At 39.9% G+C, this 27,892-nt stretch overlaps 2 protein-coding genes across 2 annotated transcripts; one reads left to right on the top strand and one right to left on the bottom strand.

Moving 5' to 3' along the window:
- Nucleotides 1-252: 252 nt before the first annotated feature.
- Nucleotides 253-2,554, top strand: egr2b (early growth response 2b). The gene is made up of 3 exons (XM_086016953.1): nt 253-371; nt 447-604; nt 822-2,554. The coding sequence occupies exons 1-3, from the start codon at nt 364-366 to the stop codon at nt 1,991-1,993; spliced, it is 1,338 nt and encodes a 445-aa protein (XP_085873079.1). The 5' UTR covers nt 253-363; the 3' UTR covers nt 1,994-2,554.
- Nucleotides 2,555-4,805: 2,251 nt separating this feature from the next.
- Nucleotides 4,806-11,216, bottom strand: adoa (2-aminoethanethiol (cysteamine) dioxygenase a). Its single transcript, XM_086017555.1, has 2 exons — nt 10,401-11,216; nt 4,806-7,016 (listed from the first exon to the last, which is right to left on the bottom strand). The coding sequence occupies exons 1-2, from the start codon at nt 10,734-10,736 to the stop codon at nt 6,558-6,560; spliced, it is 795 nt and encodes a 264-aa protein (XP_085873681.1). The 5' UTR covers nt 10,737-11,216; the 3' UTR covers nt 4,806-6,557.
- Between the last annotated feature and the right edge of the window lie 16,676 nt (nt 11,217-27,892).

The raw sequence follows: 27,892 nt of genomic DNA, 5'->3' as shown, positions 1-27,892 counted from the left end.
ACAGTGCCTAAGAATAAGTGAAGATTTGTTGCTTGTATTTTACATGGATTGTCTGTCTGTGTTTTAAAATTACATCTCCGCTCTTTTTTCTTTTTATTCCCTCAGCGCTCGGTTCTCCATTGACAAGTGATTCACTTTTACTTTCAACCGTCACGGAGCTTCCCTGCCAATCAGCACTCGGGGCTCCGCCCCCCGCCCACTCCATATTTGGTTAATGACGTAGGGACTACATTCAAAAGGGTTCCCTTATGGGCCCGCTACACCCGAACAATATTACGATTTGTTAAACCTTGAGACACCAGCGCGTGCTAAGCGTGTCACAACTATGGAGCACCCCTCTGCTCTCTTCTTATATTAACAGACATGCAGCGGTAACCCACTCGTGGCTTAAACTTTCAACACTCGTGTGTGAATTAAGGTCGTAAAAACGGTTGTATTTCTGCCAGGATGACGGCTAAAACTCTGGAGAAGGTGCCGATGACTCTCGGGGGGTTTGAGAACGTGTACTCCGTGGATGACATCGCCAGCGGCTTGCCCACGTCAGTTGCCATTTTTCCCAACTCTGACTTGGGACCACATTACGACCAGATCAATGTGGCTGCAGGTAAGACACGAGTGAAATTGAAGTCGTGGAAGTTTCTTTGTCAAATAATTATTTATTGAAAAACGATATTTTCCAATTTGATATGAATTAAGTTTGGATGCTAACTCGTTAGTTCTATGGAGATGAGTGCACGTGTGGCCTCGTGCGTATATCGTTGTGATCACATTAATCATCAGCAAAGTATTTCACTAAGGATCTATTTTGTTTTTTTTCCCAGATCCCTTAATGAGTGCAGAAATGAGCGCAGAGAGGCGTTCTCTGGACCTTTCATCTTACTCCGGCGGCTTCTCCCAACCTTCCTCACATTGCAACCAGACCTTCACATATATGGGGAAGTTCTCCATCGACTCCCAGTACCCCGCAAACTGGAACCCCGAAGGAGTCATCAACATCGTCTCGGGCATCTTCAACGTTGCCCATCCTCCTCCTCCTCCCCCTCCTCCTCCATGCACGTCATCGTCCTCTTCTCCGGCTTCCTCTGGCTCTCCCAGTCACTTTTCAAGCCGAAATATGAGTTGCACCATGGCTGCGGCCCATCAGAACCAAGTTGAGCTAGAGCATCATCAGCTTTACTCCCCTCCACCGCCGTATTCCGCTGCTGCCTGCGCGGAGGTGTATCAGGATCCATCGGCATTTCTCTCCACGTCCACCTGCCACATTGCCTCTTACCCGCCACCCTCGTACTCGTCCCCCAAGCAGCACAGCAGCCAAGACGTGTCGGGACTCTTCCCGATGATCCCCGACTACCCTGGTTTCTTCCAGCCGGCTTGTCAGCGAGACATGCACGCCCCAAACATCCCAGATCGGAAACCGTTCGGCCCGTGTTCCCTTGACACGTTCCGCGTCCCTCCACCTTTGACCCCACTGAACACTATCAGAAATTACACGATGGGTGGTCCAAGCACCGACGGGGGAGGCCCACCGAGGCTCCCCTCCGCATACAGCCCCCAGAATCTCCCACTGAGGCCCATCCTGCGACCCAGAAAGTATCCGAACAGACCCAGCAAGACGCCGATCCACGAGCGCCCGTACCCATGTCCGGCAGAGGGCTGCGACCGGCGCTTCTCCCGCTCCGACGAGCTCACCAGACACATTCGCATCCACACCGGACATAAGCCATTCCAATGCCGGATTTGCATGCGGAACTTCAGCCGCAGCGACCACCTCACCACTCACATACGCACGCACACGGGGGAGAAGCCGTTCGCCTGCGACTTCTGTGGGCGCAAGTTCGCCAGGAGCGACGAGAGGAAGAGGCATACGAAAATCCACCTGAGGCAAAAGGAGAGGAAGTCCTCCGCTGTCTCCACTTCGTCGTCGTCCTCGTCCATCGGCTCAGCGTTAGAGCGCACCGGCAGCATCAGCGCAACCAACGGGATTTGTGCCTAGGTGGGACGCTTGCGGTCAGCGCGGCACTAACCCAAGCATTGCATTCTTCTTTTTTTTTTAACACGTTCATCATTACGAACTGATGGTTGACGAACTTAAACGCACGCGACTGAGAATTGTTGCGTAATTGCGCCCAACCACGCTCGAAGATGACAGACTGTCATATAATTGCACTTTGTCCACACAGAATATACAATAGTAGTTATCAACAAGGGCGGTTGTTAAATGTATATGTTTAAAAAAGAGGATAATTTCATGAGGAATAACTGCAATAACATTTCTAAATTGTCTAAGTTATTGAAACAGTGTTAATCCTAACACGCATTTCCCGTTGTGCCTTGTTGTATGTTCTGATTTTAGGGACTCTAATGCAATGTATATTTGTTCTTATGTAAAGTTGGAAGACATATGATCTATTTTTGCAATCATTTAGTCTCGTGTACATGTTAAATCGAATAGCATAATAGCCTATTGTACATGTCGTTCACTTGTAAAAGAATAACGTAATGTAAGACAAAACTTACATGCTTGTTGTGGGATTTATTAAATGGATGAAAAACACACATTTGTTTTATTGTTCATATAAAACAAACAACAGTGGGTTAATTAAGCAGCCGCCTCTTCTCTGAAAGTGGTAAGTATGTATACGGAAAGGTTGGCGTGCATGACAAAAAAAAAAGTCTTATAATGATGAACTTGGAAATAAGATGCGGTAAATTCCACTTTGAGCCATATACGGTATTTGTGACTCATCATCATCACCCACTCATGTTAAAAGACCTTAACTGTGACCTTTCATGCCAAGTGTTTGTTTGAAAATAGTGTCTCAGTTGTGTGACACATGGTGGCAGTAAATGTGGAAATGAAACACATTTTACTTTATATCCCCGCATTATTATGATTATCGTTGTTCTGCATTATTTAAAAAAAAGCACAATCTACGGGTACATATATTATTAAGTAACCGTTTTTTTTTTGGACACCTTTTTTGGAATTATATTTTTACAACAACAAAAACATATACAGACCAAGTTGCACATTGGAAAAGAGGAAAATATATATGTTTTATTGGAGATAAAATGTGTGTGTCTGCATATATATATATATATATATATATAGTGGTGCCTTATGTTGTCCAGAATGACATTAGTTTGAGAGATGGTTTATGTTTAGTCATTTTTAATATGATATCAATAGTGTCACTCTTCATATCACTTCTCATTGGCACATATTTGAACTATATTACCTTATTTTAAATTAAGGCGATGCAATTGGATATTATCCATTAATCAATGACTGGATTTAGATTTCACATATAGTGGTAGATGGCTACCCCAACTCTGGTTCTTGGTTATGTTTAAATTCCTGCGGCATTCAGGTTTCAAATTTCCAGCGGTCAAATGCTAGCGCTCCTTCTTCTCCTTCTTTTTCTTCATCTCATTCTTCTTCACATTCTTCCTTGTCGTCACCCCTCCGTACAGACCGAACGTGTCCAGTGCACAGCGTTCCAGCCGGGGTGTTCCCAATGCAAGTAAGTACACGCAGTTGGGTAACTAGTGGCGCGTTTGAAGAGTTCGTAGGCAATTTTTGTCATTTTGGCCCTTTCGCCCAGTAGGTTGAGATGAACTTTTGGCCTCCTCGCCACCACGTTACACTCATGAGGGACGGTTAGTAGGACGGACTAAAATCCACCTCCGCCCTTGCCTAGTCCGTCTCTTTTTTTAAACATGCCACCACCTGTTTCCCGGGGACGGAGGGATGGACCATTCCGCCCCCAGGACAGAATGCCCAGCACTGTACATATCCATAAATTCAAATCCGGCCTTCCTGTGTGGAGTTTCATGTTCTCCCCCGTGCCTGCGTGGGTTTTCTCTGGGTACTCTGGTTTCTTCCCACATTCCAAAAACATGCATGGTAGGCTAATTGAACGCTCTAAATTGTCCCTCAGTGTGACTGTGTGTGTGTAATTGGTTGTTTGTCTGTGTGCCCTGCGATTGACTGGCAACGAATTCAGGGTGCACCCCGCCTACTGCCTGTAGTCAGCTGGGATAGGCTCCAGCACCCCCGTAACCCTTGTGAGGATAAGCGGTTTGGATAATGGATGGATGCATATACAGGTTCTCATCAAAAAATTTGAATAACATGAAAATGTTAATTTATATCAGTAGGACTGGACTGCTTGCTCAGTGGTCCAAAGTCATGTTCTCTGATTTGGCATTTCCTTTGGGCACCAGGGTCCCAGAGTCTGGAGGAAGCGAAGCGAGTCACAGAATCCCCGTTGCTTGTTTGTAATTGCCATTACTTGTTGCACCAGAATGATTCATTAAGTGTTTTACGTGATGTTTACTAATGAAAGTTAAGCGTATCAATTGCTAAATTAGCTTCTTCCGCGGCTGGAAGTTGTGCGCTTTGCCTTCCAGAATAAGAAAGTGTTATGGTATCTGTGTAAATATTGCTGACTTAAATTTATAATTTGATTATTGTTTGCACTATGTTTGGGTTCACTTAAAAATCTGTATTTGGTTAATCTTTCCAACCATTGATCCATTCGCTGAATTGCTTATCCTTTCTGAAAAAAACAAACACACGGTTTTGAAGTAGCCAAGTCTAAGTCTGGACCTAAATCCAATGGGTGCTGTCGTATGACTTTAAATGGCAGTCCTTGCTAAAGAAAACAAAACACGAAAGAGCTAAAACAATTCTGTGTGTAGGTTATTAGTTTCAGCCTTCGGGAGGCAATTACTTTACTTCACAGAGGACCAGATAGGTTTCAACTTTTCCCCTTTAACAAATAAAACCATCAAACAGAAAATGTATTTAAATTGCATTTATTTGGGTTGTCTTTGTGAAATATTAAAATTACTTTGAAGATCTGAAACATTTAAGTGAAATAATACACAAACAAGAACAAAGAAAGCAGGGAGGGGCAAATAGTTTTTCACTGTATGTTTCTGTTCACTTCCATGTAAAAAGTTTTCGAAGTGACACATATTCATGCAGGCAAATTTTTGGTGCAGATCTGTCAAACAAAAAAAACACACAATTGTAAATCATTAAATACAGACATCAAAACCAAAAATCAGGCATTGCACTTAATGATTTTCATAAAGAAAACGGCCGTGAAAAAAATGACAATACAGTATAGCTAATATTGTATTGTACAACCCTTTGAAGCAATCACCGCTATCCTAATACTTCGGCAACTCTCTGTTAGACTTCTGCTTCTTTCGACAGGTTTTTTTTTTTCACTGCTTGTGAGAAAACTGCTCCAGCTGTCTCAGGTTTGAAGGGTGCCTCCTTCAGACAATATGTTTCTGTTATATGCTGCTAACTTTGTGATTTGGGTCTTCATCATGTTGGTATGATTCATGACCTGTCTAACTCAGGATAGCACATTTCACTCCATACTGCCTCGATAATCTCGAGAATTTACCACGGCAGATTCAAGACATCACCACGCACCAGATGCAGCAAAGACCCAGAAAATATGAGCCTAACCATCTTTACAGTTAGTAGGTTTTTTTTTGTCTGCTTTAATCCACAAATGTCTGATTTGAAAAAAAACCTTTAGTTTGGGTTCGTCTGGGGAGCTTTGCATAATTTTTTTTTTGTTTTTAAAACTGGGTATCTTTGCGGATTGTCAATTTGCATTTTGGAAGACCCATATGACCTTTTGAGGGTTTTATTTCTTTCATGAAAGTGTTCCCAACATTTTGCTAACGTGTAACTTGCAATGGGAAAAAAACCCAAGAAAAATCTGTTTTGAGATTACTTGTTGATCATAATTTCGAATTCTGTGAGCAAAAAAGGGCACTGATGATGGTCTGATGTTTGTACCAACGCTACCCATTAACAGCATTATGTTAATCATCTTTAGCTCTATTCGTGACACACCAAAAAAATTCATCAGGAAATGTGAAAAGCATTTGCTAAGTATCTTTCTGTGTATACTGTTGACATTATCTACAATTATCTTAACAAAAAAGGTTAGAGAAGAAAAGAGGATATGAAATAGTGATTATGCATTGTAACTACTTTTTAAATTTGTACCTCAATATTGTCAACCTCCCGCTTTTTTTAACATAAGTTGTTTTCTTTTTTTTTTCAGCATGGCCCTAAAAGTTTAGCGTTTCAACATTGAGAATAAAGCATTCGAGCTAAAGGAAAAAAAAACTTTTTCATCTTATTCTTCTGTGATGGAAACTCAACTAATGTGCTCTAATGTATGTAAGTGGTAGTTTACTCCGTCATTCAGTCAAAGGGATTTTAACGTGGAGATACAACCCCTCAGCATTCACAATATCTCTCTGAGAAATTTCGAGTTCTAGATTACATTCATATGTGTACAAGACAACATGGTCCAAAGCAGAAACTCCGTATTTAGGATGTGAAGTATTTTTGTCAAGAACATTTACAATCGGTTGTTATACTTCAGCAAGTTACGATGAATTTTTGCTGCGAAGAGTAGGTTACTAACACCCATTTGATTTTTTTTTTTGGAGGGGGGGGGGTGTTGTAGCTTTTAAGCAAAGCACTTCAGGTAACGATGACCCGAATGTTTGTTTCACACAGAAACTACAGGACCTGGGTATGGCTCTCCTCCACACCAGAAGTCTTCTGGCTGAGGGATTTCTAAAAGCCACATCTCCTTCTCTTTCCCCTTCTCCTCTTCCTGCAGCTCCTGGTTATCCATCACAGCTATATCTGGGTCTGCCACAGTTTTTAGAACTTTGTAATAGTGACAGTCCCGCCCGTCATCTGGATCGTATGGTGGCGCCAGGATATCCAGGAAAGCAGCAGGTCCATCTATAGCATCAATCTGGTGGAGATTATCCCGTAGAGGAGTCAGGAGGCACGGTCCACTGTTCTCGGAGTACTCAGCCACCGAGCGGAGCAAGGAGCGTCGCAGAGAAGCATTTTGGAACGGAGCCACGGGAGTTTCAAACCGAGGAGGGGCAGCACTGACTGTCTGGCCACTTTCTAGCTTGTCGAAGCAACTGACGCTCACCTTGCCATAGAGGACCTAAAAAAAGAGAAAATAATGACTTTGAAATATCCATCCTACCGCAATAAATGCAAATAGCGATCCCCATTTATACATTCCCGAATTTAAAAAAAAAAATTATATCATTTAAGTTTTAATATCTCTCCCACACGCTTGAAATAAATTTTAACACCACTTTAACATTAAAAAAATGCAAGCATAAAAAAATACAATGCAAATGGAATAAAACTTTTGTAAGCTGTAAGCTGTAAGAACCCTCCCAAGCACTGTAATAACATTGAAACACCTTTAACACACTTTTTAAACATTACCTCAACATAAAAGAAAAGGTTTATGTTTGACAAAAAAAAAAAAAAAAAAAGAAAACAGACTGCTATCCACTGTGCGTATTTACTAACCGGGGTTACATGAAGCCAGGGGCGGAGCTACAGGGTGGCCAGGGGTGGCCAAGGCCTCTGAGTGCATTGGTCAAAGTCAGATACAAGCTTACAATTCCATACGAAAGTATTAATTTAACGCACGTCTTTGCGACATGCAAATTGCACGAGACATTATCGTGATGCCGATTTTTTTTTTTTTTAAATACCACTTCCAAGCCTGTTGCTAGCCATCATACGGTCTTTTGACAGCGAGATGGTTGAGCTGAAAGCCAGGATAACATCTCAACGTGAAATCTGGTCTAATTTTTAACGAAACCCCAACCACTCACAAATACACCAGACTCAGCCATCCATCCACAGACCCACTCTGTCTATCGTGGAGACTGCACAGCTTCCTCTGGTAAAAACAAATGTGGCAGAGTGTGTGTCTATTTTAACAACAGAAGGTGCGCAGACTTTGGTTGCTTGACAGACAGTGCAGTGCAAATGGTAAAGTGCACATTTTGTTATCGACGAAGGGAGTTTAGTGATGTGTTCACGCTAGCTGTACATCCCACCGCGGGCTGACAAGATCCAACACTTTATTTCTACACAGTAAATCTCTTGAAGTATTTACATGTTTAAATGATCACTTCTACAACATTATTGGGGAAACTCGAATGTCCCATCACCGGTGAGCTATTTTTGAAAAGGTACTCCCCTGCAGTAGACATTATTTTGCCACGAAAGTAAAATCCTAATTTTCAGACATCTTCAGACAATTTTCAGACACTACCGCAGCATAATGAGAAATTTCAAATTCATTGTTTCCTTTATGTTTGTGCCACGTCAAGCTGCATAACAGCAGTCTGCTATGTAAAAAACTGAAAAAGAAGGACACAGTGGGAAAATTGAACAATATCATAGCAGAATGGTGGAGATGTTGCACAATACTATGACATAAGCAGTTAATTGACAATAATTGCATGAGTGAAAATTATATTGACAGGCCATGTAATGTGATAGCCCGATCATATATTAACTCGTGTAAGAAACAATTTTTGAAAATGAAAAAAACAAACAAACAGAAAAAACATTTTTTTTAAAAAAACATAAAATTTGGAGATTTCTTTTTTTTTTAAACAGAAAATATGTTGGGAAAATCCTTTTAATTGGACTTTCCCAAATGGGCATTTCGTTCACAGTAAATTTGTCTGTGTATTTCATTCAGGAGCTTTCGCTTTTCAGCTCAAGTAGCTTCTTATCAAGAGTCGGGATAAACGTTAAAATATATATTGTCATCATTGCCAGTGTCATGTTAGGGCCGGGATGGCCATGTTTTCACTAACAAGTTCCTTTTATATATTTTTTGATCAGGAAAATGAAAAGAGTTGTCATTTTCTATTTTATCTATAAATTTGGGAGAAATTAGGAAATAAGTGACTCCATGAATAACGCTTCTTGTTAATGAGGAGAATGGCCGCGCCCCCTACCGTTCTATCCTTGTTCGGTCAAAGTCACTGGAGGAACCGATTCCAAATTCTCCATTGGAAATCATTGTACTTTCATTCCTTAGAACGTCCAAAAACGGTGATCAGTTGGCACCAAAATTTATGTGGATATCCTTACTAATGACCACTTCAACATATCAAAAGGATTAACCTCTCCGTAGCTGATTTTTATATAAGAATGAGGTAATGTGGAATTGAGCAGAGCTAGATTTATGCTGGGACGAGCGCACACTGCTTCTTTGCTTGAAAAAACAAACAAACAAAAAAAACACTGCTTCTTTGCTGATCACAGTTAGGACGTGCGAGGCATTTAACACCTGTCAGGATATTTACAGAGACTGAAGTGGGAATGAGTGGACATGCACATTTATTTGGATGAGGAATGCCCCCAGTTTTTCGACCGACAACACGCCGTCCGATGGTACGTAACAGCCGAAATGGTGCGTTCCAATGCGGCCACACTCGGTTGTGGAGTCGGATGCGCACATTCAAGACACTCCTGGTGTTCAATGAGGTCTTACATCACTCTGACGCCGCTTCACTCTCGCGGCTGCAAGCGGTGTCGGACAACGCACGCGATTGCTTGGGAGGTAACCCCGCGACACGACCACCTCCACATGCTCCACGGACTGTAAGGAGCTAATGTTGTTGTGCTAACGCCTTTCGTTTTAACAATAGTTGTTGCTATTAGCTATACCGTTATTCTACTGTTAGCCGGGGAGAGAAGGGGGGTGGGAATAAACATCCATGCTTGCCTGATTGCTTGCCCACTGCCAGTCGCCGTCTGCCTCCCGAGAGTTGACCAGTCGGAGTTCGTGTGCGCATTCATGCCCTTGCCCGCTTCAGCATGTGAAAGTGGAGGAGCAATAACCACGGTATTTTTGATTTTGTGGAGGTGATCATGATGAGATCACGTTTTGTCAATAAATCCAAACTATTGTGCAGAACACTTTTATACTTTCACAGGTCGAAGTGGACAAGAGTAGTAATGTGCATTTGCATTTTGGTGGCGATCGGTCGCCGTTTTAGACAACAGAACTGACAAAGCGAGCAATATTACCACGCTTGGCTCCCTCCCGTGACGTGGACAGCTGAGACCGAAAACATAACATAAGCCGTGCCCCAAAAGGGGGCGGGGCAATTTGTCATAAATCTAATCACAAAAAAAGTCCTTAAATCAAGACAGTCTTTTGGGGGGCGCACTTTAGTACTGATGTCATTTTTACATGCAAACCTATTATATAAGTGCCAATGTGCACCCAAGTGTCCCTTTAAGTAGCTGATGCGTGTGGAGTTATCGTTGTTGTTCCTCAAGGTAAAAACATAACCAGAATTTAATTAGTGATTACGTATTGGAAACTCCCTCAGCAAGGGGTTACACAACTTAAATATTGTACATGTTGTAAAGTTAATTGAATAGCTTGTACCGAAGTTGTATGCCAGTGATTTGTTAGTTCTACAGATGAAACACTACAGAACATTGCCAACAACAACAAAACATATAAAAGATACATATAGAAGCATTTAAAGACCTTCAGCATCCCGTTCATGCCCGGATGGTCGTGAAGAGGTATGGAGGCTCCGGTTCTGAGCAGGAATATCCCCATGCTAAACACGTCCGTCTCACAGATGTGCATGTAGGTGACCGGCGGGGGCTCCGGCTCCGACGTACCGGAGGTCGGTTTGTTTTTCCCGGGAGCGATCTTGAGATCCGAAGCCCTAAGCGCGGTCACCAAGGCGATGAGTTTGGCCTGTTTTTCTGCAAAGACTTTACTATCTCCGTTGGCCGAACACTTTAAACCTTTAAAGGTCATACACGCTTGCTTTGCTATTTTCTGGATGAGAGGATTTTTGTTGTTTCGCGACATTCTTGTCGATGGGGGGGTGGGAAATAACGGTTAAAGGTGCACCTTTTCCGTCGCAAATGCTAAACGCCTCGCAAACTACCTAATGTCAAGAAACGTTACCCAGAGTCTGTTGGTTCACGTTATCTAAAGATAAAATAACACAGGTTGGGTGAGAAATGTGGCTTTTGTGGTGGTAATGCCAAATTTCATCGCCAAATATTTTCCTTCCTTCGGTCATTTTCCAAGCTTCTCATGCCCAGCTGCCTGCTCACACGGAGCCTGCGCACCAAACGCAAAGCACCATAGAACGTTGAGTTTCAATACAAATACTGGATTTATGCGATAGGAATAAAATATTCACTAGTATTAAAGCATTTGACACTTTTTGTCGTACAAGAAAAGCGTTTAACATTTCAGCCTCAGGATCTGAATGAATGGGGCTTAAACATGATTAAACGGTTTTCATATAAGCAATGGGACTACATTTCCCACAAATGATGAGGACGACGGATATTTGAAAAGAGGAAGGCCAGAAAGGCCATTGAACTCATGCCTTCCGCTTTACATAGATACTTCCGGTCTCTTGTTTTCTTCGCTTGAAAAGAGAGATCAATGAATAATTCCAGAATTTAGGCTTTTTCTATTAACGGTTAACTGGAGGTATAAGCCCAGAAAAAAGTGATATTTAATGCACAAGTATATTGTATAAATTAGTAGATAATGCACTGTGCACTGTCCTGTAGAAATCACATGATTGGCTGGTGACGTAACTCCGCCAAAATACTTGTAATTCGGAACGACTTCTTAAAATACAGAAAAACACAAATAAAAGGGAAAAAGATAATGTTTTTCTTTTTATTTCAAACAATATTTATATACAGTACTGTCTGAGTGTATGGAAGACCAAAACTGCCAAAATAAAAAGTGAACAAACAAATTTAACTGTGTTTATATCTTTTATTTCCTTATGTTACCATTTTTTAATCTTTGTATCACTTTTATTTTGCATTGTATATTTGTTCTTATTTCCACATTTAAAAACATTTTTTTAATTTTCACTTTTATTCCTACTTTTCCGTCCTGCAGCGCAGAAAGAAATGTTATTCAAATGAGGAGGCGGGGGTCCAAAGTGCGTCTTGGGTTGAGCTATTTGCCTATTGGTTGATGACACCGTAGATTGTTAATCTGAATTTCTGGGACAGTGAAGAAGTTCTACTGATTCAGAACTGTACCATTTAAGTACTCGAGAGGAACTTTGTTCAGTTATTTATGTTTTTCCACAGTATTTAAGTTTGATGAACATGTGTAACAAGTCAATAAAGTTAAATCACAATGTGATGAATTTCATAATTTTTATTTCAAACAAGATGAAACTATACAGTTTTCAAAGGTCTTCCTGTCATGTTGGTGCTCCGCTTCTCTTGTCTGAGGTCGTCCTGGCTCATGTTGGCGCTCTGCTTATCATTTCTGAAGTTGTCCTGGCTCATGTTGGCGCTCCGCTTGTCATGTCTGAGGTTGTCCTGGCTCATGTTGGCGCTCCGCTTGTCATGTCTGAGGTTGTCCTGGCTCATGTTGGCGCTCCGCTTGTCATGTCTGAAGTCGTCCTGGCTCATGTTGGTGCTCCGCTTGTCATGTCTAAAGTCATCCTGGCTCATGTTGGCGCTCCGCTTGTCATGTCTGAAGTCGTTGCTCATGTTGGTGCTCCGCTTGTCATGTCTGAAGTCGTTGCTCATATTGGCGCTCGGCTGGTCATGTCTGAAGTCGTTGCTCATGTTGGCGCTCGGCTGGTCATGTCTGAAGTCGTTGCTCATGTTGGCACTCGCCTGATCATGTCTAAAGTCGTTGCTCATGTTGGCGCTCGGCTGATAATGTCTGAAGTTGTTGCTCATGTTGGCGCTCGCCTGATCATGTCTGAAGTCATTCTGCTGGCTGCTCACTTTGTCATTCATTTTCACTCCAGTTGCATTGTGACCTTTTATAAAAGAAAAAAAAATGGAATTTAGAAGTGGTAAGGGACCAGATGCCTCTCTACTAAAAAGGTAACTATGCTTCAGCTGCCTTAAAAGGGAAGCCAACGCAAACATTTTTTTTTCAAGAATATTTTCTATGCAAGCCCACTAGTTGAAACAGGGTATTCTGATAAATATTGCGTTTGTGGAATAGTGTTAAGCCACTTGTTTTTAGCCATCTCAGGGGGCGGCCATTTTGTCTTCTGTTGAAAATTACATCACAACTGCTCACAATGACCAATCACGGCTCAGATTCAGAAAACAGGTCAGCCGTGATTGGTCGTTGTGAGCAGTTGTGATGTCATTTTCAGCCGACAAGACAAAATGGCCGCCCCGGAGATGGCTAAAAATGAGTGCATTTTGCTGCTCATGCGTGATTCCAATTACAATGGCATTACTGTAGTCATTCTAAAGTAACAGTACCTGTACATACAAGTACAGCTTCAATTAAAAAAAAAAAAAAAATAGCACCCACATGTGGACTGAACAATAGCATAGGATTTTTGAAAACTAAAACGTTTAAGAAATTGTGATTTGAGGTTCCAGCCTGATGCTAATGATGTATAATATAATACATATGCATTTTAATACATACGCACACATACACACATACATGCACGTTATTTGTACGTACAGCACTCCCACACGTTTCCCTGAAGGCTGCCTAACTGCGTTTCACCAAACAGTATGTAAATACAGAGTGCATAAGACAGAAGACCCATCTATTGAATGTCCAGTTTTTGCTCAAGTATTAAAGTGATGGAATAATGGCATCCCTCACTGACTCCTAGCAAAACAAAACAAAACAAAACAAAACAAAACAAAAAAAAGCCACTTATGTAATACAGTACATACAGTAGCTGCAGTATATTTGCAATGCAGTGAGCCAAACTTTTGGAAGCAGAAAATGTGACATAGTTACACACATTTATGGTCAAAAGTGCAAATAAAATATGCAAATGCAATAGCTTATTGACTCTTTGTATTTATTTTCTATGCCAAAAAACGCAAATGATTAAAATGTAACACAAACCTTGAGATCTTAGCTTCATTCAAGTTTGTTATTTGGTAAATTTATACTTCTAATGCACACGTTGGCCTCATTCACTAATGATGCATATGCACCAATTTGTGCAAAATGTGTGATACATCAATATCTTGGTATTTAAATGTGTGCCGATTCTGCGGACAAATTTAGAACATCCTCAGATCATGCACACACAATAAATCAAACAATCGAAGGATCATCCTTCGGAAAAAAAAAAACGTTGAAAAAAAAAAGAAAAACGTGAAACACACAAAATGCACAACATATTGAAACTGTAGTTACATCAACAATAATAAGTTTTTATGACAACTTAAAGTGGAAATCAACCCAAACATATTTTTTTCAAGAATATGTTCCCAGAAGGCCTACTAGTTGAAACACGGCATTCTGATGAATATTGCGTTTGTGGAGTAAGAGTTAAGCAGCAAAATCCACCCCTTTTTAGCCATCTCAGGGGGCGGCCATTTTGTCATTTCTGTCAACTGAAAATCACATCACAACTACCCAGGGCTCAGCTAACGACCAATCACAACTCGCCTGTTTTCTAAAGCTGAGCCGTGATTGGTCATTACCTGAGCCCTGCGTAGTTGTGATGTCATTTTCAGTCGACTGAAGTGACAAAATGGCCGCCCCCCAGTGATGGCTAAAAAAGAATGGATTGACTCTTATTCCACAAACGCGATATTTATCAAAATGCCTTGTTTCAACTAGTGGGCTTGCATAGAACATATTCTTGAAAAAACAATGTTTGGATTGACTTCCACTTTAATTAGTAACTTCGATGTTGTTTATATTTTCTTTTGGTCGGTGGACATAAAGGCAACATTATTCCCCAGCTGTTTAAAATGTGCATGACTAGCATTGCGAAGAAGTCAAGTGAGGTCTGCAATGCCTTTCTCAGAGCTGCAGCCAAGACTTTATTGTTATGGAGAGAATATATGTGTGTATATTCTATACAATATGAGAGAAGAATAGTAAGGCACACACTACACAGTCATGTTTGTTGTACATAATCGATGTACTGTCTATACGTGCACAGTCTCAAGTGGGAACTGATGTTTTCATTTCACATTTTGCTGATATGCACGCACACACACACACACACACACACACATGCACGCGCGTACACAAACAAACATTCCCGTCTCCAGAATTAGCATATTGAGACAATCAAACTGCAGATAGCATCTGCTTATGGATCACTTCATGCACCCAGTCAAGATGGCTTTTGTGTTCAATCAATACGCATCTTGTCTTCTGAAATCAGAGTTGGCATTATTTTGTCTTCCACTGTCGAGAATATGGGAGCCTTTTACATGTTGACCCCTGTGGCCGTCAGCAAAGAATGAAGTCCACTCTTTTGTCTGTCAACGAACGCTCACAGCCTGAGCCAAGAAGGCATTTTTATGAGTTTGCAGGGAAAATGCCTGCATAACTAAATGGGAAACAGCAAGAACAGAGCCAATGCTAATGTTTGTTCATTCCATCAAAAGTTGCTTTGAGTATCCAGAAAACAGGGTTTTGAGGGTTAATCACAGAGTGGACAAACCCTAAGAGATGATCAAATGCACTGTATATCCTGTTCAAGCTGCATTAGCTGCATTTTGCGTGTCCTTTTCTTCATATGTACATTGGTCCTACACTTTCTCATGAAAAGTTCATAATCATAACGTTGACCTAAAATAATTAGCAATCAAGCATTAACCATCAAGATTAATTTGAATTTCATAACGCACTAAAAAAAATTAACTCTGTTTTATTTACTTCCTGTAGCAGCAGACCTCTGCTCACTGTGCAGCCAAACTGCGAGGAGAGTCACTGAGGAGAGACGGACTTTTACACAGTTTTACTTACTTTAAAAAGTTGCTTGACGGCTTATCGGAGAAATCCAAAATAATTTGCACACTTTGCACCGCCAAATTCAAATACCATATTAGTTGTATGTCTTTGGTGTATTGTTCAACTGTTGTATTTTACAGGAAAAGAATCGAATTCAAGAATTCAAGGATCAAAGAAAGCTATTAGAACAGTCTTTGAATCGAGGTATCCTTTTATTTTTTTTTCCACATTCACTCCAAGATTTTACTCAAGTAAATATCGCTTCCAAGGTTGGTAAAAAAAATCGTAGTTGAAAAATATGATTAATCGCAATCAATTATGGAAAATTTTACAATTAATTAGTTAAAAATTTTTAATCACTTGACAGCAGTAAAAATAACACAGTTTAGAAATGTGATTTTCATCGGTGGTAACTGGTGTTGTTACGATACCGATACTGGTATCGGGAAGTATCCCGATACCACATTAAAACACTGGTATCGGTAACTACTTCAACACAGAAACTCCCGCAAGTACAACAGCTAAGTGCAAAATTAGCAGTGCGAAAGTTGCAAGAGGTGGAACTAAAGTGGCCAGGTTCAATACGTCAAATCTGATAAAACATTTGAGAACGAAACATGTGAACAAGCACCAAGAGTTTGCGGCGGCAGCGGCAGCGAGCATGAAGAAGGGGAATGGACCGTAACAACAAACCCTGCTCAATTTTGGATTTTGGAGTTGAACTTGTTGGTTTTTTCTACTGCTTGTTTTTGGTTTTGAACGTGGATTTAGGAGCGGAAGTTGTTGTGATGGGTCACTAATACAGTACTCAAAACAAACCAAAAAATGGCAGCGGAACAACACTAGTGGTAACATGGGGTGCATTGCCCTTCCCAGTAAGCTGGTGGCCTTAACCCATTCTAACCACTGTTATATTTTGTAGGCTTGGTTTGTCCCATTTCAGAACAATTTGTCTACTATAACCGTTGATGTATTTTTTTTAAAAGGTCGCATGTCATTTTCCACTGTTTAATGCATAGTATAGGTCAAAAGGGGTGCGTGAACTGGTTTGTCATAATTTGACATCTATGCAGATAATCAATTGTATGTAAAAATGACAAGCCAATCGGATTTACTATAGGTGTCCTTATGACGTACAGTACCTAACCACTCAACTCAGGGAACATGTCTGAGAGACATTGCAGCTGCGTTTTGAGCAAAGATAAAACTTGGCTTAGCAAAGCAAAAACTTGGCTTTAAAAAATGGCATTAATTTATTTGGGGAGAAATTCCGAAGCATTTCAGAACCAGAATTGTGCTGTGTTTGGGCACATTTCGTGGAGGATGACTTCTTAACATTACGCGGGTTACCCACCTCTCCCGAGTACTCATATTATAAAAGTATTATTTAACTACATCACATCAAACACACATTTGAATAATAATAATAATAATAGTAATGATGCAATCATGAACAGTCAAGGCAAATATGATGTTAATTCAACACCTGAGGTGTGAATTTATCCACTGGCCAAGTGTCTATATTTACTGAACTGTTAAATATTCAACACCCAATAGTGTGTTACAGTCACAAAATGGAGTGTTGACAGCAGTAATAATGACACTATTGTAATAATAATAAATCTTTATTTGATGGGGGCAAAGCGTAATTCTCGAAAGCTGTCAAACCTTAGGAGGTTATATTATTTCAGAATTTGAATTTATCTGATTGTTTTGAGACATGATACAAATATTATCAAAACATCCTTTCAAAACACTTATTTTATTGAATACATTTCAGACAGCACATACAAAACAGTTAGGGCATAATGTATGTTCTTTCATTATCTTCATGTCAAAACTGCCCATCATTCCAATTATAAAGTCAGGTCAGACACCCAATTGGCCATGTAGCCCATGTGACCACGTGACATCGTACGAAGAACAACTACTGGCCAATCTGTTCTAAACAATATGAAATAGAAAACTCAAGTGGAAAGCAAGTTCTGAGGCATTTTCCCCCCTAAAACACCATCATGTGACAGTTTTGCCTACTTTAGGGAAGTTTGATTCCATCTTACAAGCGAAGAGTAAAATAATGCTGAAGAAAATTGTCTCGACTCTAACCAGTCAATTTGAATCATAACGTAAGGTTGTGTTTTCAATTTCAAATAGACACCAATCAGGGTCGAATCCAAGTGACACCCCATTTTAACAACATATCAGTGTTACATTCTAGACAGTATTCGGTATTTTAATTACTGAGTAGTGTTCATGGAATGGATGCTATATCATGCAAGATGTTTGTTGCTTTATGATACTGTATGTCTAGCACTCTACTGACTGCAAGACTAAAGCAAATGTTCTCATATATTGATCATCATGAATGATTTTGTTTTGTGATTCAAGCCTGGAAAGCACAGTGGAGCATGTGGTGACTGTGGAGTTAACATTTTCTCCCTGAGCTTGTGTGGGTTTTCTGTAGATACTCCAGTTTCCTCCTACACCCCCAAAACATGATTTCGTGCGATAATTAAATAATTGCTCATACACGTGTGAATGTAAGTCTGAATGGTGCCCCGCGCTTGCCTTACAACCACCATCCAGGGTGCCCAAAGTCATCTGGGATAGGCTTTAGCACTAAGCACTATAGTGGTATAAAAAAAATAATAGACGGATGGATGAGTCAAGCACTTTCTGAGAGTAAATGAAGTGTAAAAAAAATCTCATCCAAGGTTCATGATTAAGTCAACTGCAGCCGTATCATCACTACTGAGGAGTGTAGCAGTAAATATAAAACACTGGTGCGCAACCAGCTCGTTTGTCACTGTTGCTGCTTTGATAGACACTATTAACTTTGAGCAAACTGACCGCCTCCAGCGTCTCAGATGCACTTGAGAGTGTTTGTACAACAACAGTTACAGTAGGTCCACAAGCCGTTGTTTATTGATTTTATCATTATACCAATCAACATTGAATTTGAAATAAAACATTGAAAAGGTGATCAGCTTTAAGAGGATTTCCAAAAATAAAACATTTACCGTAGAAAGAATTACTGCTATTTTTGGCATTTAGTACCTCAATTTTCAGGGACTCAAAAGTCCATCCATCCATCCACTATACTCACAAGGGTTGCAGGCGTGCTGCTCAACTGTCTGTGGGCTGTAGGCAGGGTACACTCTGAACTGGGTGTCAGCCAATCGCAGAGCACACATATACAGTGGGTACGGAAAGTATTCAGACCCCTTGAAATTTTTCACTTTCTGTGTCATTACAGCCGTTTGCCAAAATCAAAAAAGTTCATTTCCTTTCTCATTAACCCTTTGCCATTCCATCTGGCAGTTTTACCTGAACGAAAGGTGCACCAAAGTAAATTTGATGCTGTACTTGAACCATTTGGAGTATCGGCATAGTTTTGGTCTCTTTTTGAAGGGAACACTTTGAATTTTTTCTCCTCAACTGTCAGAATATTTCTAAGTGCTACTGGCACTAAATTATGGAAGTTCTAATACATAGAAGGCCGTGGGTCATCCGTGGGTCGGACTTCTTTTTTTTAAAATTATTTCTTTTATTTATTTATTTATTTATTTATTTATTTATACACCCAGCACTCCATCTTGGCAGAAAGAAAAAAACAGAAATATAGAAATTTTTGCAAATTTATGAAAAAAGAAAAGCTGAAATATCATATGGTCATAAATATTCAGACCCTTTGCTGTCCATCACATTCACTATCCAACCTGACAGAACTGGAGAGGATCTGCAAGTAAGAATGGCAGAGAATTCCCAAATCCAGGTGTGAAAAACTTGTTGCATCATTTCCAAGAAGACCCATGGCTATACTAGCAAAAGAGTGCTTCTACTCAGTACCGAGCACAGGGTCTGAATACTGATGACCATAGGATATTTCAATTTTTTCTTTTTTCATAAATATGTAAACATTTCTAAACAAGCTCAGTTGATTAGACGCACCTGTGGCTCAAGACAAACTCTGGCATGGTTTTTACTTTCTGGACCTGAATTTACCATTTCTGATAACAACCAATCATGGCTCAGCTTCAGAAAACAGGTGAGCCGTGATTGGTTGTTACTTGGGTTCTGAGCAACTGTGATGTCATTTTCGGGTGACAGCAAGTGACAAAATGGCCGCCCCCTGAGATGGCTAAAAACGGGGGGATTTTGCTGCTTAACCCATGTTCCACAAACAGAATGCGTAATTTAGACTAGTGAAGGCTCATAGAACATGTTATTGCAAAGATTTTGGGGGGCTGACTTCCCCTTTAAGAATATTCCATTATTTGCTTTCTTCAAAATTATTTTTTCTCCACACCAGGGGAATTGTGCATTTTTTGTTACTTAAACAAAATCAATTATACACTTAAGCCTTCCATTGTTGGTGAATGCACTTTATATTTTCAACTGTGAATTTTTGCAACTGAAAGTAGTGTAATTTATGGCATTATTACCTATGGGCATATTATAATCAATCATTTTTACTGGCCAAGTATGTTAAAAACACACAAGGAAATTTTCTCTGGTAGTTTGAGCCACTATTGTATTACTGCAAACAAGCTGCTATAACAAAAATATCCATTTAGGGCATAAACACATAAATACAGAGTCATTAAGCAATGTAAAGTGACTTACATTGACATTAATGCGTTAGTAGTAAACAATAACAACTGTGCAAATGATGCAGAGAGACGTCACACAATTGATTTGAAGACATCATCACTTTAATCAAAATAATGTTCAGTTTACTGCCAATTACAACATGTTGCGTTTAACACCTTAATAAAGTCAGTCAGTAGAGGATGGGGGAGGGCTGATTGGAGTTACTGTTATGTCAACACAGCTGCCCATTACAATGCTAATGTCCTCATCAGATTCAAAACAAGCAGTGACGAAGGTGAAGTTAAAAACACATGCTAGTACTGACAATTGCGTTATGGCATTTCTTTTTACCATATATAATTCCGCATAAAATACAGAAAATGACTTCCTGCCAATAAATAATCAATTCATACCTTGAAGATAATCATAAAATTAATTTCTGTCTGACAAGTGTTGCTCCCCATAAGAACCTTAAAGTGTTTGAGAGTGTGGGTGGGTCTGTGTGTCTGGGGCAGGAAGGATCCACCTCCTACCCCATCCCCGTCAGCCAGGCCTTTTGTTCACTGATGATGTATGAGACAGCATCTCCCTTGGACTACCGCAGGAACAAGACAGCGAAGCAACTACAGTATCCCATAATGGAGACTGATGGGACAGCTCCCACTCTCTTGACTTTGTCCACTACTAAGATTGAGTTGGCGTGGCACTCCAGGAACCAACAGGACCCTTGGACAGCTCTGAGAGGGACCCTCGTAAGGGAAGGCTCAACCGGACGGCAGCTCACGTCTGTCGGTCGCACTGGATACCGTCACATCGTGACAGGCCGATAGATAAATGAGTGATGAATGAGAGGATGGAGGGGCGGATGGACGGACATTGACCTGCACAGGTCTTTGTAGGGAGAGCGAGAGTGCAGGAGAGGGGTGAAGGTTCCTTGGTCCCCAGGCTCCTGTCAGACATTCCTGAGATGACTCAGGATGTAAGAGACAGGAACTGACCATTTTTATCCAAAGTGTTAACGCCAATGAATGAAAGCAGCACGGTTGTGAAATGTCTCGATGGCTCAGGAGACTTTGGTGTCTGTTAAAACCGTAATTTGAAGATGAAGTCAACCCAAACATATTTTTTCCAGAATATGTTCTATGCAGGGCCACTACTTCAAACAAGACATTTTGATTGCATTTGTGGAATAAGAGTTAATCCACCCGGTTTTAGCCATATCTTGGGGCGGCCATTTTGTCACTTCTGTCGATTGAAAATGACATCACAGTTGCTCAGGACTCAGGTAACGACTAATCACAGCTCACCTGTTTTCTGAAGCTGAGCCATGATTGGTTGTTATCTGAGCCCTGAGCATCTGTGTTTTAATTTTCAGTCAACAGAAGTGACAAAATTAGCTGCCCCCTGAGATGGCTAAAAATGGGTGGATTTTGCTGCTTAAAAAGGAAATCAACCACAAAATATTTTCTCAAAAATATGTTCTATGAGTTAAGCAGCAAAATCCACCCGTTTTTAGCCATCTCAGTTGGTGGCCATTTTGTCATTTCTGTCGACTGAAAATGACATCACAACTACTCAGGGCTCAGGTAATGACCAATCAACTTCAGAAAACACGTCAGCCGTGATTGGTCGTTACCCGAGCCCTGAGCAGTTGTGATGTCATTTTGAGTCGACAGAAGTGACAAAATAGCCGCCCCCAGAGATGACTAAAAAGGAGTGCACTAACTCTTATTCCACAAACGCAATATTAATCAGAATGTTGTGTTTCAACGACTAGGCTTGCATAGAACATATTCTTGAAAAAACTATGTTTGGGTTGACTTCCACTTTAACTCATATTCCACAAACGTAATATTAATCAGAATGCCGTGTTTCAACTAGTGGGACTGCATAGAACATATTCTTTAAAAAGATATGTTTGGGTTGACTTCCGCTTTAAGGAGTGATTCAAGTTAATGTACTGATCAGAAGTCAACTCATAAGGCGACACTTTGCACTAAGTAACGCAGTAGTAGTAGTGAAGTCAAATTAGCAACTTTGCCATCTGATATGGGCAACACATTCAGTTAAGGGTGCAAAAAAACCTGCTCTATAGACCTCATCAGCCCAACATTCAAAGTGATACATTCACTGTGAAACGCATGTGTCTTTTAATTTCACTACAGTAAATGCAATATATTCGTCCACATTTCTACTGAGCAAGTAGGCTAATTCAATCAAGGAAACACTATCTGGCTGAAACTAATCACATCATCGTGTGAATTGCCGTGAGTCTAGTCTTCGCCATAATGGCATTTTGCCGCCATGAACTTGCTCTTTCTTATTACCATTATTTTTTATTAAGATATTACATGGAATTGTCACATTTCAACCACAACACACAAAGTTCTGAATGTTAAATTGTTCAGGATAATGGAGTCTATGCATACCAATAGTCAGAGATAGGCACTTTACCCATTTTTGCCAGTCCGTCCTACGTACACGCCCTGGGCACGCTTCCGTCATCGTAAAACAAGCAAATGAAGTGATAATCATTAAATAGCAAATGATTAAAAGTTTTTGACTGCACTTTCAAAAATCTTTCAAAGAAATGCACCAGAGATGCTGCTCAGACCTCCTTTCTTTGCTCCTGCCCGTCTGTGTAAGCGAGCTATAGCGCTCATACATTTTCAGGGTTGAAACAAGTCAGCCAACAACGGTGCTGGTTGACTAATCCAATAAAGTTTTTCTTGGGAAGTGCACCTTGAAAATGAATTTCATAAACATGTCAAACATCATCCACCCCTGTAAATCAATCCTTTGTTTGCATATAGCTCAACCAAGAGGGATAAGCATAGCGGACTTTTTAGATAAAACAACCAGAGAACGGAAAAATGTGCGAAGGCGCAGAGTAGTAAATGTAAAATCTGATGGGTCAAAAAAAAAAAAATGGAACAGCCATTTGAACGGTGTGTTTGACACCAGCACTCATGATTCTGAAGTAATTGGGCAGATTACATTTTCCATACACATAGAAGGGAAAATCTGTTTGGACATAAAAAATTAACAACTGGAAGCCGCATGCGCACCCAAGACACGCAATGAAATCAAGAAGGACACTTGGATATGAATAAAAATACTTTATTGCAACTGTTGGTCCAAGCTTCTGATAGTGTGTGTGCCAACAGAGAGGGCCTTGAGGCTCTGACTTTATGTCACTGCTGTACAGGCTTCACTATTTTTTGGGCATACTATTACATGTCAAAATGAATCAGCATAATTTGAGGCAAATATGTACATGGTCTGTCTGCAGTGGTGTGTAAGAGGTTCAGTATAATTGAGTGGGCCAATGAATTTCATCCATTGAGATGTGTGCCCATGGCATCTAACTTTAAGGTTTCTTCAACTTTTTTCAATGAGACCTCATTCAGCTGCAGCAGCACGGAGGTCACAAGCTATACTGGACTAGTGAGTCTGGTCATTTTGGGCTAGTCCACATTTTATAGGCCTCACATTTACATGCTGGGGTTTTGCAGCCATTACAAAAAAATATATAGCTAACTTCCATGAACACTTCACACCACTTCCAATTTTCAGAACTTAACTTCCTGAGATTGAATAACAACAACAAATAAATGCGTCAATGGCAGTGAATGAGTTAAGTAGCCTATAGAATGTGTGAAGCACATACTGTACTTCATACATACTCTAAAAGAATGAGAATATTGTGTAATTGTTTTAAGTGTTAGGTTCTGTCTGTACAATGTAAGCCTGTCATGAGAGGAACAACAAATCCAAAATAAGGAAGTGAAAGGGACATGTTACCGCCAGCTCATAGGTCACAAATGATTGGTAATCACCAATGAGATTCTGTGATTATGTTTATGGGCAGATTTCAAAACTCAATTGCCACCAAACTGAGTGTTGTACGGTTAAAAAAAGAATTATGTTGTGTGGAGCAACAGTCATGGTCATACGGCCTGACAAATATTCTGTCATAGAAATTTACAGCTTAGGGATCTATTTTCGTAAATGCCGCATGTGGAAAGGTATCTTGATTTTTGCACAGGCTTTGCTGCTCCTATTTGGGAATTTGGCAGACCGTTCTGTGCCAAGGGGGGTGTTGCAGCATAGTGAGGTTTACAGCTCTAGCTGCTATGAAATGCACTATATCAATAAAAATGTATTGTATTGTATAAATTAACAAAGTCCAAAAATTAGATTTGAAGTAACAAACCAAAACTGGGGAAACATACTACAAAAGGAAATATGACCCTGGGAAGCCATTAATCACAAAACATTAACAAAATCAAAAAGAGACCTGGCGGGAGAAGAAGACGGGGTCCTGTACAATTGCTGAGTTATGAATAATGTTTCCAATGTAAAAACAACAACAACGAAAATGCAGAATAAAAATTTTCTTTTGTGTTTTACAGCCAGTAGGTCAAGTTGAGTGTGTTTCAAATGACAAAACTCAGTCAAAAAGAAAGAAGAAAAACGTCTATTTCCATGATTAAAAACAACAATGACCTACTGAACAGAACCGAAAGTGTAGAGAAAAAAGAGACACTTTAGAACTATTTAAAATTTTATGTAAATTAAAAACATGCATTTTAAAAGAATCATCAACAAATAATATTAGAAAACTGGCCTTTATTTCTGTGGAATTAATAAATTGCCAATCCTTGTGTTGATTGTACAAAAAAGCAACAGACAGGCTCAGTGAGGTAGAAATATAAGCTTTGCTATAGTGTCATTCATCTCATTGCTTCTTCCTTACATCACAATCATAACATCAGGACATCTCTACTAAATGACGGATCATTCCTCCAAAAACACTACGCCAATGTAAGTGGACCAATTCATCAACTAACTGTACTTGTGTGTGCTGTGTGCCTTTCTCTCTGTAGTCTCTTTCCATTCCATGTGATACATAGTGTATTGTACACCAGTGGTTCCTAACCAGGGTGCCACAGAAATTATACAGTTTCAATTGTTTTATCACAAAATGACTTATTAATTTCAAATACCCATCTTGACTTCTGTGTTCATTTTATTCTGTGACCATGGTCGCAATGCAAAACAATTGGATCCCAAATCATCTTCCACCATTGAAATGAATAGTAATGCCATTAATCACTTCTAGCCCATAATAAAACACTTGTAAGTAAAGTAATGTAAATTTAGACATTTTGAAAAATAGAACTCTACAGTATTGTACTTTATAAAAAATACACTAATCACCTAATTAGAGTGTAGACTTATCTAGTTTGTGTGTCATGGTTTCATGTTTAATACATTGTGTGCCTCCCTTTTAGCATGAGGCCACCAGGGAATGGGATCATATGTACATACATATATACACAAAGAGATGGTCACAACTGCTCAGTGAGCTGCAGTGATAGACGTTTTTGCAGAGGATAAAGAATGCATCCTGTGAGTATCATTACAATATCTGTCTACATACGTTGCTGTACCATTTGTGTACCTTTGTTTGAAGAGTTATACTGCAAAATCAACGCTTGTTGGTTTAGCCTGTCTATGGGATTTTATATTTGTGTTAGCATTAAGCTAGTGGAATTTTGGTATACAAAGTTTTGCTGTGTGGTTAAATACACAACATGCAATTTTTTTTGCTTTGTTTAATTTTACTATAACTTCAAACAAGCCTCTTTTTTTTTATTTTTAAGTATTGCTCACTGCCAAACTGCTGCCTGTGGTGTTCGCAGGCACCATCTACCACTTGTACTTGTTTTTGCTCACAACACATGACAAAAAATGTATCATGTGAAAAGCATGCATCCCAAAAAAACTGTAAATTGATTATTTGTATTTCGAAGTTGCACTGTGCTGTATCTTTCATCTATTCATGCCAGCAACCTATAGTGACAAGCAGAACAATGTTAACTGGCATTGCCATTCATACAAGATAATAAGCTGTAGTTTCCTGCAAGTATATCAGCTTTGTGTTTAACTAAATACGAACAGATTTTATACTAAGCAAATTTGTGAGGAAATTGAGAAGTGATTATCATTATGATCACATTTTTCCAGAACACTGGTACATTACACTACACTACACTAACAGACCCAGCATTCTGTCCACTCACACAAACTCGTGTGATCCAGTAAAAGTGATCTATATAAAATCCAGGAAGTACGGTGTCAGAACACCCCTATTAAGTTTTGGCATTAAAAAATCAAATTTGGCACATTAGAAAAAAAATGTTTTGATACAGTATCAAGTGTTCACACCTAAACATATTACATTGGAAATAAAATGCAGTCATGTTGTATTTTGTTGTTATATTTTCTATATTAGGCATTTTCTGTAATATCAGTCTTCTGTTCATTTTTTCTTTTTTAGTAACAGTGCTTTTATTTTTTTCAGTGTTCCGTTTTTCCAAATGTATCTCCTTCAGCCTATTTATTTGTTTATTTATGTATAGTTACTTATTTTCAGTTTCAATTGAATGGACAACGTTTTGGCGGCAGAGGGGAGTAGCTTCAAGGCGATAGAGAAGTGAATAGAGCGCCGTCTGCTGGATGATTTACATTACATTACTCAAGTGAAGGAATTCCATTTTTTGGGGCCCCATGTGGCATCCATTCATCCACTTTCAGTCTGACGCCTCACCTTGCATGCATCTGATCTTCGTGATCGTGATCTTCATGGCAAGGTGTGCAACACAGTTGTTTAGTAGAGAGTGAGTTGAATTTCTGAGGGATTATAACAAGTATTTAAAAAAAACCATTTTGTCTTGCACCAAAGTTAGGATATGCGATTAAGAAATGGATGTATGGACTTCTTACGATTGGGTCGCTGTTATCCGGAGCCAGTACAGTAATGCATTGTGGATTCGCCTTTTGAGAGTTGTTTATGGTCTGTAAAAGGCAGCACATGGGGTAAAAAGTGTGAGAAGACAGGTAAAGAAGATTTTGATGTCGTATGGCAAAAGGGGAAAGCAAAGGGTCTGGAAAAGTCTGGTACTGAATGAGTTAATAATGAGTGGACCGTCAATAGTGTTGACCACAGTACAAAATCAACTTGTAAAAGAAAAAGCTATTTTATATTTGACAACCAGATGGCAGCAGACCCGTGGTTGCCCTCTCATGCAGGTGCTTTCGGAAATAGGCTCCGAGAGCGCTCTGCCTCTCGGAACACCCCATCACAAAGTCGTGTTCGGTGTCAGAGTAAACACCTTGTTGCATGGCCTTTTGTGTGGCCCTTTCCAGCCCATTTCTACAATAGAGACTGTAGTGAAGAAAAAGAAAGTTGACAGAAAGGGCCGTTGCTTCCAGGACAAGTGGAAATTGTCATATTTTTTTCATGGAAATACTAAACAATTGTGTCTGTCGAGTTCGCTAAGAGACTGGCTTTTTCAAGGAAGTCAGTGTCAAGCGTCACTACCAGAAAACTTGCAAAACAACAAGGTGACTGGTAACAAATGCCGTGAAAAATTAAAGCAATTTGAAGCTGAATGGTCGGCCTCCACACATTTTCACCTCACCAAATCTGGCCCTTTTTGCAAAACGTTTGGACACCCCTGCTCTAAAGGCAAGAAGATAAATCGACAAAAGTATTAAAACACAATTTTTATGTTTTATGCTTAGGATGTTTTTTTCATGTAGTATTTTGATGTTTTTATTTCACTTTGAGTGACATTTTTATGTGTGAAAAAAGCTATTAAAATAAAATTTGATTTGAT

Source organism: Filicampus tigris, chromosome 19 (assembly GCF_054856515.1).
Source record: "Filicampus tigris isolate MCC_2025a chromosome 19, RoL_Ftig_1.0, whole genome shotgun sequence".
Taxonomy (NCBI): domain Eukaryota; kingdom Metazoa; phylum Chordata; class Actinopteri; order Syngnathiformes; family Syngnathidae; genus Filicampus; species Filicampus tigris.
Note: the sequence above shows the minus strand (reverse complement) of the source record. Positions and strands in the feature narration are given on the sequence as shown.